The following is a 13,060-nucleotide window of genomic DNA, read 5'->3' on the forward strand; positions in this document are numbered from 1 at the left end:
AGGAAAAGGAGAAAAATATGAGAGCAGCTAGGGAAAAAATAAGCAATCACATATAAAGGTTCCCAAATAAGCATATGCTCAGACCTACCAGCAGAAACTATGAAGAAGAGGAGAGAGTGGAGTAACATATTCCAAAAATTGAAGAAAAACAAAGCAAACCCAAGAATACTCAACCCAGCCAAATTATCTATCAAGATAGATGGAGAAGTAAGAGACTTCCCAGACAAGGAAAAACGCAAAGAATGCATTGGAAGAAACCCAGCACAACACTGACCAAGCACAAATAAGAGACTGCCACATAGAACAACATCCCCCAGAAGGCAACAAAGAGAAAACAGACCCCAAGATAGCATTGGCTTAAAGATGGAAATATGTCAAGAATAATACACACACACACACACAAACAACCCACTAATGAGAAAGGAAAGTGGGAAAACACCCAACAAAAAAGGTATAAAATGGCATCACCGAGTCCGCAAATGGAGATAATAACCCTAAATATCAATGGCCTGAACTCAGGCATTAAAAGACTGAGACTAGCAGACTGGCTTAGAAAACACAACCCATCAACCTGCTGCCTAAAACAAGGCTACAGACAAAAATAGGTTGAGAATGAAAGGCTGGAGAAAGGCATACTAAGTAAACAAAAATTCAAAAAAAGGAGGATCTGTTGTCCATCCCCCCAGGGAGCAGGTTATATGTAGATCCTTGTAATTGGTTCCCCCTTTCTCCCCCATCTTCCCTCGACCCTCCAGGTATCACCACTGGTCCTGAAGGGGTCATCTGTCCCGGATTCCCTGTGTTTCCAGTTCCTATCTATACTAATGTACATCCTCTGGTCTAGCCAGATTTGTAAGAGAATTGGAATCATAATATTGGAAGAGGGACGGGAGGGAAGAAGCAGTTAAGAAGTAGAGGAAAGTTGTGTTTCATCGTTGCTACCCTGCAACCTGACTGGCTCGTCTCCTCCCCATGACTCTTCAGTAAGGGGGTGTCCAGTTGCCTACAGATAGGCTTTAGGTCTCCACTCTGCACTCACCCTCATTTACAAGACCTAACATTCTTCTGCTTGTGTAGATGAAGTATCTCTGCCTATGCAGCTAACGCCAAAGGTCCATACGTCAGGCTATTCAGGTGACTACTTTGACTCTGCCATCCATGGCAGGAGCCATGCCCCTCTGACTGTGGATGAAGAGCTGCCACTTAGCCCCTATCCCCACACACAGGGCCCAATCTTCATTCAGGACAGTGCCTTAATTCACAGATGGCAGCTCCCACGGTCAAACCTGGCTGACGTGACATAGCAATCATGAGTCTTCAGAGATGCGAGGGCTCCCTTCTCAAATCTCTTGCTGATTTGGGAAAAGCTATGGCTCCATCTCCTGTTACCTGCTGTCTGCCCTCTGATGCCTGAGCATGGCCATGTGTGAGCTCCCCAAATGACAGCCCCATGCCTTCCCAAGATTCCTCCAACCCCTACGAGGATCCACTGCGCCAGGTCCCCAAGATCCCTTGACATCCTCAAAATGAGCTCTTCTCGCTTGTCTGTGCAGGGGCTGCTCATTCTCTTTGCCCTCAGGTCCCACTCATGTCTCCCCTGGGGGAGACTCCTTGATTTGCTTTTCTTCAGAGGCTGCTCCCGATACTAATTTTTGGTCAGTTATTTCCATTAGGGCATCATTGAGAATAGTCCATGTGTCTGTAAGCTGGCTCAAGGTTTAGAAGTTGATTGAGGAGCTGCGACCCTCCATTTTGGCATAGTTTACTTCTCTGTGATATAAACTTCTGAGGACAGGCACTCTCGGTCTTACGTAATGATAATTACACATTAGAACTGCTTCTTACGAGAACGGTCCACTTCCCAAGTTAACCCAAAGTCACATGCTGGTAGCTTGCTGGTGAATGTCTTAAACTTCAAAAACTACACCCTAGATGGGAAGAGGGCGTGTCCTCTAAGTGTTCACAGAGAAAAACAGCATGACTGAAGCCCCTTCATTTCCCAACTAGCCTCAATAAGCAGATGAGCTTCTGCTTATAATCTTGTCTGCAGACGCTACAGTAGATGCAGCCATTAGCGATGATGGAACACTGACTTACTACAATCCAGGGGCTTAGTTTATTTATTTCCAAGTCTCAAAACTACGCTGCAAGGTAAGTAGTATTATATCTCCACATGGGAAAACCATGACTCAAAAGGAGATAAACGCCACTCTACATCTAAACTGTAAATCCCACTCAGAGATTTCTAGTCTCTCAAAGGTCTGTTGGAACATTCCTTCAGAGCACTTTAGGGTGCACACACACACGCACACGCACACACACGCACACACACATTGTTTCTCCTGCTCTTCCACATTGGAAATAAAAAGCCTTAAAGTTCCAAATTCAAGTTCAAAGGTAGATTTATTGGTTGTCTCTGCTACACAGTCAAGTGAAGACATCTCAGAATAGAACATTCTTTGTTTCGGCTTCCTGTTGCACTGAAAGACCAATGTCAGGTACAGAGCCTTTGACAATTAGTGGACAGCAGGAGCAGACGGTAGTTGGTTCTCGTTCCTATAATGATTCATTCCACAGTTTGGGGAAATTTTTTGGTTTGGCATTTCTTTCACAGCATCTTCCTCTTTTCAAACTCCTTTAGAAACAGAGAGAAGAAGAGACCCAGATTACATTCACGGTCAGACTAACTCTGAAATCGCTTATTGTTAGATCCTCTAGGCTCCCCAAAGTCAGAAGTACAATGTACCAGGATGAGGGTGCTCGAGTATAAAACACCAGCTTTGGACTTAGCCTGTGTCAGCTTCCATGTCATTAAGCCAGGTGTACAGCTTCAGCTTCCTGCCTCCTCAAGCAGGAAGCAGCAGAAGACTTCCCTTCCGCCCTGGAGTTCTTAGTGGGGGCTGACACACCTGGCTGTGCTCACACACACCTGCCAGGCTCTACATGAACCACCACTGGTCCTTTTAGGAAGGCAATGGCAACCGAAGGCTTGTTTAGTTCAGAATAAACACAGAATCAGTAAGGAAGCGTACAAAATGGTTAAGCACAGAAAGACCTGAAAAGGACATTGAGCTACAGCATGTGTAGATGTTGGCTGCCATCTAGTGGAGGGAAAGGCAATACATTTCTCCAATACGAAGTCAGGCATTCGCTTTTGTTTTTGTCTCTGCTTTCAAATAAAACTCTTCTTCACATACCGACTAATCACTCAGATTTCGTTCAAATGCTGTGGAACATAATGTCATATTCCAAAAGACAGGCTCATTTACAGAATCAATGAAATGAGGACTCCATTTGATTCTTCCCAAGGAGGAGCACAACACATCAGCCTGGTGAAGACGTCCATGAACACTGTTCCCCAGAGGAAAAAAGGTGAAGGACAAGACACGGTTTCTTTCTCTGTTTACTTCCAAGGCTCTGGCCATCACACACACACACACACACACACACACACACACACACACACACAACAGGGAGCGGCCATCACACACACACACACACACACACACACACACACAACAGGGAGCGGGAATCTCACAAAATACTTATCAAGGAGACATTGCTCAAAATTATTTCCAAGAGACTACGGAATATATAAAATCGTGTTAAGAATATTTTCAGCCAAAAGCTTTAAAAAAAAAAAGTTAAGTCAATCTTTAAATATCTACACAACAATGACATCTGGCCAGAAACAAAAGGCTGGGCCCCTTCCCTCTGATCCCCCTGCATCTAGGTTTCACTTCCGGTGACCTGGCCCTCTCCCTGCAAACAGACCTATGCGGTGAGAGTCCTCCCCAAGGGCCTCCTGGGAAAAACAAAACCAGAAGCAAGGCTCTGCAACCCACCCCCAGCCCTCAAATGGGCTTCCCGGCACTTCTGAACTCAGAACTGCATTCTGCGAAGTTGGATTTTACTCCATGCAAAGCATCAAACAGCAGTCTTGAAATGACGTTTTTAGCCAGGAAGTTCTTTTGGGTCGGGCGTGGCTGCAGAGACTGCTGAGCGCCATCCATCGGGGCGCGGAGGAAAGAGCCCTCTCACCTTGTACATGGTGCTCCCCAGCTGGGCGGGAGACATGCTGATGACGACCCCGGCGCTCTGCAGGGCAGCGATCTTCTCTTTTGCGCCCCCTTTGCCGCCGGCAATAATCGCCCCCGCATGACCCATTCTCCTGCCCGGAGGAGCTGTCAGCCCGGCAATGAAGGACACCACAGGCTTGGCATTTGGACCCTGGACAGAAAGTGGTATTTTAAACAAAGAATGTTGTCTCCGGATATGACTCTGAGGAGGAAAGAAGTCAATCAAAATTGGACTTCAAATTCATGATGGCTAATCCAATGGGAAATGGCCGGGGTGGGGGAAGGTCCATCACTTACACCAAGAAAACGAACACGAAGATGAAACCACATTGTTCTTAGAGTTGATGCAACTCTTCCACATACATTCAGGAAAACAGCACCGGGCAAGTTTTATCTTTGATGCGATACAACTTTACTGGTATAGGTCATTTAATAAACCCATGGGTGACCTTTCAGCTGGAAACCCAGAAGAATGCATTTGATCGTGTGTGAACTAAAACAGTCTGCTTGTGCATCCTGAGTTTACTGAGGGGCACTGGTGATCCACAGGATTAAGCGTTGGGCTGCTAACTGAACGGTTAGGGGTTTAAAGCCCACCCACTGCTCTGCAGAAGAGTGTGCCCTCAGCTTCCTCACAGACAGCCTCAGAAATCCTGTGCAGCATTTGACTCTGGTCTTTAGGGTCGCACTGAGTCTGAATCCACTCGACAGTGGTGGGTTTGCTGGGTTTGGGGAAATACTCACTAAAAGTTAATTAGTTAACTCCCTGTTAACTAATGAATGGATTGCTAGGTGGCCATGGGCCAGCACTCTGAAATGTCATGACGTCTGAGAAAGGAGATCGGGTGGTTTTATTCTGAAGATCTGTTCTGAGGTATAACTTCTATGTGAATATGTAACACTCAAAACCGACACATCAAACAGCGCACAGGGCAGCTGACTGGCTTGGTTCAGGTGCCTGTTACACAGAGCAGTAAGTCTCAAACTGTTTGGTCTTAGAACCCCTTAGAATCCCAAGGAAAAAATTTAAATAATCATAAATTCATTTAGAAACAATCTTTTTTTTTAAAGATAAAACAAAACAAACTCTTTTCAAAACCAAAACAAATTTTGGTGACAAGTGCCAATGTTTTACATCTCAGGAAGTCTCTCTAACGCACAGTGTATAAATAGACGAGGGAATCTGCTATCTGCTTTTGCATTCAATCTGTCACCATGTTATATTGGTTGGGGTAGATAAAATCTGGCCTGCACAGACATGTAATCAAAAAAGGGAAAAGCATTTTAATGGCTTTTCAGATAACTGTGGATGTTGTGCCTTGACACGTCAAAAAACTCTTTGAGAGGTAATTTCTTAAAGATTAGATACAGTGGTGGAAATCTGAAACCACAGCAGTGAATTTTGTAGTCCGTTAACTTTAAAATCTATTGGTCTTGGCCTTTGAATGGATCTTTTCCTGGCGATTTGGTAACACGTAGTAGTCAGCTGGAAACCAGGAGTTCAGTTATGCAGAACTTCCAGAAGCTGACAAAAGTAACATTCCATATCCACAAATAACATTTACCAGTATCACTTCCAATCTCACTAGAGAAGCTTTTAGGGGTGAGGAAGTCGTCAGGCTCCCAGGGACAGACAAGGTTTCCAAAATTCAGATCTTTACTTGCGCCCTGAAGCCTTCGCACCGGAACCAACAGCACGGCCGGCTTTCCTGCACTGGAGGCTGAGAGCAGGTCTGCCCACAACAGTCCCTGCATCTGCGGCCCAGGCTCGTCTGGCGGGCGTCTTTCGGCCCGGCGGGTGCGTCGTGGAAGCGTTACGCATGCGGCACTGCACATGTACTTCGCACACGCATGGAAACGGACTGAAACGAGTGATGTGTACTAGCTCATCAAGGCCATTCGAGGTGACGCTGGTTCTTTTTTTCACTGGGGTGACGGCGGGGAATGGTCACAAATAGCGGGCTTCCGCTGCCGCGATTCGGCCTGAGCTGCGAGCTCGCAATGCTCTTTGCTGACCGCCGCCTTCTCTTCCAGGCACCCCAACTCGCCAAGCTGTTTTCCGCCCGTTTCTCTACGGAGAGTGTTCTCCACCTCCGGGGATCCCTGGCCAATGTCATTAATAGCTAAGCCTTGCGCAGGCTCCTCTTCCCCCAGAAGGCTCCCCCTTTCCCCGCCCATGCTCCCCAATGCCCTCAGCTGCGGTCAAACTCGGTACCCAGGAGCACCCTACTTTCGACTGGCTTCCCTTCCGAGAGGGGATTCCTCGAACAGAGACCAGGTTCTCCTGCATCTCTGTGCACCCCACACAGCGGGGTCGACAAATAGAAGGGGATCCACGAGTCACGTGTCTGTGCACGCAGAGACTGAGCAGGATTGGCACCTCACGTGCGAGGGGCACGAATTCCCACTGGGTGCCCCTCTGCCCTGTCAAATACTGGGGAGCATTATTACAAGGAAGGAAGCAAGACTAGGATGATCCTGGGATGAGAAACAAGCTTACAATCCGCCCTCCTGACCAAAAGAGTCACCTGAGACGCTTAAGCAGAGAAAAGCCAAAGAACAGGGGCACTACGGGCATGGAGACCACGAGGAGCAGGAAGCCAAAGAACTTGGAGAAGGGTTCGTGTGGTGTCAGTGTCTGCCCAAACACAGGCCCGGCCTCCTGCCTGTCCTAAACCCCTGCAGTCCCACATGGTGCAACAGAGAAGTCAGGCCGACCTGGCTTCCAATCCCACCCCGCTCGTTGCTGTGCACCCATCACTGGCAAGGTGTTAAACTTGTGCCTATTTCCTCCCGCGTACAAAGAGGACAAAAGGATCTTATAAAAGAATCGTGTAAACAGTTAAACGGCACAGCTCTAGCCAGTAACGGCAGACATGGTCCCAGGAAAGCGGCAGCAGCAGCAACCATCACGGTGGCCGTGGCCAGCTTCAGACTCGTACCTGTGCGCGAGGCCAGCTAGTGGCTGGAGACCACCCGTTGTTCTGAGGGGGAGGGACGAGGCTGCCTGCTCCCCGAATGATTTACAAAACCCTTAGAAGCCCGGGGTTGGAATCCACTCAATGGCAGTGGCTTTAAAAAAGTTTTCTTTCATGTCAAGTACTGTGTGAGATGCTTTTTAAATAATATGGCATGCGAACTGCTTAATTAATAAGAAGGTTAACTCCTTAAGAAGTCATCAGGAATAGAAAATTATATGTGAAATAAGAGAAAACGTGGATGGTAGGCTTTTCCCCACTAAATTTTATGCTGCTCAAGAGCTTCAGAGTTGCCCCCCCCAAAATTTTAAATTATATTTTAACAGTGTTACATCATATTACCTTAAAACTTTGCTTTCCAAAGAGAAGTCAGTTTTTACTTAAATTGCAAACTTAACAGCTTTTCTGAATTCAAAAGACCATAATAACATTTTACTCTAACCTCCTAGCAATCGACTATTTTCTTTCATGTATTATTAGTGCCCACTGCGTTAGCAGACTGGGCACCAAGGAGAACCGTTCTCTGCCCCACACACCATAGTTCACGCGAGTCAGGCCTTCAGGACTCTGTGGAAGCAATGAGGCAGAGCTGGTGGAAAGGAAAACAAGTAGCATGTCCAACAGGACGCGACCTGGGAAGAAAAGAGACAGGAAGCCATGGCCAGGTGGGCCTGGAGCCGACACTGTGGCTTCAAACAGGCGCACAGGGCGTCACTGCTCAGAAAGACGTAGAGCCATCAGGGAGGAAATCACTGAGATGGTCCCAAGACGTGAGACCAAGGCCTGAAACTCTAGCTACACCTGAGGCTCTGAGTCTGTCTGACTGCAAGGTCTGAGAGGCAGATCTTGGGAACTAAGTGCAAACGAGATGAGAGAGAGAGCTAGTTCTAAGGTAGGAACCACCTTGGAAACTGTCTGATGCCATCTGAGTATATGAGGATCATCTACCCTTAAGGATTGGCAAGAAAATATATCCTGGGAAAACTAAAGAGGAGAAGGTGCAGAAGAAAACCCAAGGGGATGGCGAGATGACGACGAAATCAAGGTCCCTGATGACATCGATGGGCAGCGATGTTGCAGAGCAAGAAGACGGAATGGCAACAATAGCTGACAGCTCAAGCAGTGGGCTATTAGCAGGTGCGACTGCGTTTGACACGTATTCAGTATTTACGCTTCACAAATTGGAGTGGGCCATGGGGAAGAGGCTCAGGGTAGAAGAGTTGAGAACAGACACCGTGGGAAAGGGGGAGGGGAAGCAACCTAGAAAGAGTCCCAACCTGAAGGACTAACAAAAACAGGTTTAATTGTTTCTTCCATATGTTCATAAAAATTAACCTTACCAAAGAAAGTCTGTAAAATAAACAAGTAGCATTAAAGAATATTTTAAAAAGAGGAAAAACGGGTGTCATAGTTTAACTTTATGGGCAAACGTAGCCAAGGTCTGATTCTCGGTGGTTTTGCCAGGTAGAGAACTGGTCGCTGCTCGTTAATGTCCCATAATGTGATTGCGTTCCAGCGTGATATCTGATGTTATCAGGCCGTCACTTGAACAGGAGTCTCCGTGGGGCGGCCTCGGAACAGACAGCATTCTGGCAGAGGAGGAGGGTTCTTCTCAACACCTGGCCTGTGGATCTTAAGACACGGGTCTGCAGAAGCCTGTAGCTGACTGCATGACTTACATACTTTGGACCCACAAGCCCCACAATTGCATGAGCTAATCCCTTGAAGTAAATCTCTACCTATGACTACGTATGCAGGTACGTGGAAGTACACACAGATACATCTCAATGAATCGGATCCAAACCATGATGAAGAGCAAACAGTTACATGTTCCATAACACAAACTTACTGTATTATGTTGCTTCAAATATTCTGCAGCATCTTCTTCTGCATTTCCACCAATTTCGCCTATCAATATGATGCCATCTGTGGCTGGATCTTTCATAAAGACGTCTAGGCAGTCAATAAAGTTTGTTCCATTAAAAGGATCACCTCCAATGCCTGAAAATATAAAGGAATATCAACACCCAAGGAAAACGGATGACTGAACCGTGGAATTTAGGTCAAGGAATGCCATTTCCACAGGGACTCTGCTACAAGCACAGGATGATTTCAAGATGACACACGAGCATCTGCAGACGCTCCTACAGCCTGGCAGTCACGGTCTTTTAAATTAGAAATAGGGTTGATCTTTAATTTTCAATTTACCTCTGAAAACCAAAGTTGAGAAAAGGAACTTGCATTTATTAAATGCAAAGGTATATTAGGCCTGCTATTTCCCCACGCTCCCTATGATACGTCATTGTTGTTATTCTCCGCTTAGTGTCTGCAAACTGAAGCTGGAGAGGACGGACTTAGGCAACATTGTCTCGAGCCTGCTCTCACTCCCACCACGCTGTCTAGCACCGCGCTTTGCAGACCCAGCTGATGTCTGCAACCTGCATTTAGAGCTGAAGCGTAATAAAAATACTACGGAGTCTCATTTGAGCATTTAAAAATTTTTAAACAGCAACAACCAAACCTAATTTTGAAAGGCTTTTATAAGGTGGTGTAAGGATTTGAGAGCAGACTTAGTCTGCCTGGTTTCTGGTCATAAACTCTGAAATCATGTGGCACAAAAACAGGATGTGGGAAAATCAACCTTCCTCAACCTTGATTTTCTCACCAATAAAACTGTAAAATTTCCCAATTCAGAGATGGCTCAGAGGGCTGCCTTAAGAATGAGATAATGAATAAAGAAATAAGTGTGATGCACCTGACATTAACTATGGTAATAAAAACCCTAGTGAGAAACCCTGTTTTATTTCCCCAGCCCTCAAAGTAAGCGCTATGTGCAGACCTAGCTCTCCAACAGCCACAAGACCCAAGGATGTTCATCCCGCGGCCTGCACATCAAATGTGGGCCTAGGAATTAAAGCAACAGTGATACCTAGGAGCTTCACACTCAAGTAAATCCAAGATCACAAAACCTGTCTAATCAAATCTACTTGCAAATAAATCAGTGATCACTGTCCTCACTTAATGGCACCATCTCTAATACAACAACCGTAACAGATAGTCCTCACCAATACACAAGGACTGCCCTAATCCAACTTGTGTCGTCTGGTGAACTGCTTCATAGGTCAGGGTGCCAGATCTGGACACAATACCTTGAAAAAGAAAATTCAAAAATATTAGCTTACATTCATATGGCAGACTATCAGACAATCAACATAATCATAAATACTCTGATAACCACTATGGGCATATAAAAAATACATTCTAACGCTTTCAAATGATTTTAATTATTGTTGCTTGATGACAACAAAACTGGGTCAAGACAGATCGGTATTTATGAAGGAGATAATGTCCACATGAGCTTGGTGGATATATCCTGCCTTGCGGGGGCAGAAGATGCGAGAGGAGGCGTACGGGCACCCAAACTTTAATCCACCAAACCCATGTCTACCAACCAGCATTAGTCACATGCTACCCACCTTCCTCCTGACACTATTTTCCCCAATTATTTTCCAAATAAATATAGACTTTAGAGCAACTATCAAGAAAACTGAGGGGGAAATTTTTTTAAAAAGAAAAAGAAATCAGGAATAAGATCAAGGTCACGCTGGAGTCAAACCTACCACCTAATTTCCTTTATATCATGGGCTGGACAAGGTGCATATGGAGGTGGGGAAGGGTGTCATGGCAGCTGGTCGTTCACTATGATTGGCTGAGGTACAGGAAAATGCTCAATGCAAAAGTCACAATGTATGCAATAGGTTTTAGAATAAGAAAAATCTAATAATTGGATCCCCAATTTTAAAAGGTTAACAAGTAACTCAGCTGTTAGAATACTTTGTCTAAAATATGTACACACTTAAAACACAAGACTCTGTTTGGGTTAAAGACCATGCCATGATGCAGATCAGAGTGCTGACAGGAGGGTGGCTATTTCGAGGGTGTCCGAGGTTTGCTTTCTTTAAACTTCTGTCTCAGAGCATTCTTTAAAGACACAGAAGATGCTTTTTAACTCCAGGATGAATTCTTGTCAGAGGGAGGCAAAAATCCTGTTATGATCACTGCACACTTACTGGACACTAAGTGTAAACTGTGCAAAAGTACACATCTTCTAATCTCGAATCTGGGTACACAAAGGTTCAGAGTCTCTGCACAAGTAAGTCAAAGGAAAGGAAAGGAAAGGTGTGTGTGTGTCTTGGCCACTCCTAGACAGTGCCCTACAAAGCACTGTCAGCTAGCTCTTTTAGTGTAATTGTACCACACAGTAACAAGCACGCCCATCCCTGTGGTGGAGTCAAATTCCTTAATATGGCTCAGAATCTATCCGTGTCTTTGTAACTCTGAACAAAAGGATTGGGTGGACAATAAGGTGTGTGAAGCACTTAACCGGTGGGCCTGGTCGGTTTGTGTTGCCATTCCACTGTGTAGAGGAGAGCCATCTCTGGAGCAGGAGAGGGAAACTCCCGAGCCCATCAAGGAAGGAGTCTCCACGGGAGCACATCTGAAATCCTTGCCTGAAGCGGCAGAGACAACAGAGCCGTCCGGCACCAAGACCAGAGGCAGGAGCGAGGAGACCAGAAGAAAGGGAAGAGAAACGGAGTGTAAACAATGACATTGTGAGGTAGAGCAGTGAGCTTCCTGGCCCATGGATGGGACCGACCACCTGGCTTTGAGCCTCAGGACCAGAGACAGAGAGAGAGAGAAGGCTACAGGCTGAGGAGAGGTGTGGCTGTGGATCAGTGACTGTGTCCTCCGTGTTTTCAGATCCTGGCTGTGGTAACTTGTTAACTTCCCCCAAAAAACACCAGTACTGGGAATGTTGTCTGACTTCAGTGTGGCCACTGCAACAAAATATCGAACCCAGCAGAGGAGAGGGGTGGGAATAGGGTAAAGGTATGTCTGTTCTCTGCTTTGTGACAATTGGCCTTGAGCCACCTCCACTATTAGACAAAAATTCATACCACCTTTCATGACACAGACGGAAAGTTAAAATGTGCCTTTTTTGTTGAGGTTTTTCCTGATCTCACTCTCAAAAAGATGTGAGATATGGTCTTTCTTGTCTCTAAACAGTCTCAGTTGGAAAAGGTCCCCAAAGGAGGGGCTGTGCTAAGGCGAGAGGGCACAGATGAATGACGACACCAGGAATAGGGGTCACCTAACGAGTGAGGCATCTTGGGGATGGGATTGTCATGCCTTAGGGTCCAGTAAGGGAATGGGCTTACAACTCCTGGAATCAGACTTGGCTGAAGGAGGTGTACAGGAGTTTTCAGTTCTGACCACTTCAGCAAACATTTATTGAGCGCATTCTATGCCTGGAAATAGGCTCAACACTGAGAGCACCTGGTGAGAAAAGGCTTCTCTATTGGCCTGATGCAAAAAGGAGTCAGCACAGAACCGGAGCATCACTGCTGATCTCTTCCTGACCCAAAAGCAGGAGAAAAGTGTCTTAATTGGAAAATCAGAAATGTGCCCAGATGCCGGCGTCGTCAGGCAAGCAAGAAGGGCCTGGGTGTGACGGTCAGTGAGCAACATGAAGGAGGCGGGCAACAGGCTGTATCTGAGTGCGTCCTGTCAGTGTCTTGATTTTCCTAGTCTCCGTGTCATAGTTATGGAGGTGTTACCATTGGGAGAAAGTCTATAAAGTATCTCAATGTAAAATTTGTTATGCGTGTCTAATTATCTCAATATTAAAAACAATGGGGGGAAGGGATCGGAGGGGGTGGGATCAAATATGTGACATGTGGTTGAGAGCATAAAGCTATGTTCAAGGTAAATATCATTCGTTGGGAGGACTTCGCTACTAGCAAGAAAGAAAAGTCAGGAGTAGAACACAACCTTTGGACCTGGGGTCCCTGAACTGAGCAGCTCTACACCAGGGGGAGACTGATGACCAGGACCTTCCCCCAGAGCTGACCCTGATAGCCTCCTCCTGTGAGGAGCCCTGGAACTTCAACTTCCAGCCTCCGGAAAGCCAAGAGGAGGTGAGGGGTAGGGTTCAAGATCATT

At 46.1% G+C, this 13,060-nt stretch overlaps 1 protein-coding gene across 1 annotated transcript in view; it reads right to left on the reverse strand.

The window, feature by feature from the left end:
- Positions 1-2,384: 2,384 nt before the first annotated feature.
- Positions 2,385-13,060, reverse strand: part of SUCLG1 (succinate-CoA ligase GDP/ADP-forming subunit alpha) — a 28,487-nt gene continuing 17,811 nt past the window's right edge. The window contains 4 exon segments of the mRNA XM_075563066.1: positions 2,385-2,635; positions 4,042-4,230; positions 8,907-9,058; positions 10,123-10,206. Of these exon segments, the coding sequence (XP_075419181.1) occupies positions 2,609-2,635; positions 4,042-4,230; positions 8,907-9,058; positions 10,123-10,206 (452 nt within the window). The 3' untranslated portion in view covers positions 2,385-2,608.

The sequence above is a fragment of the Tenrec ecaudatus genome, chromosome 11, assembly GCF_050624435.1.
Source record: "Tenrec ecaudatus isolate mTenEca1 chromosome 11, mTenEca1.hap1, whole genome shotgun sequence".
NCBI classification, from domain to species: Eukaryota; Metazoa; Chordata; class Mammalia; order Afrosoricida; family Tenrecidae; genus Tenrec; species Tenrec ecaudatus.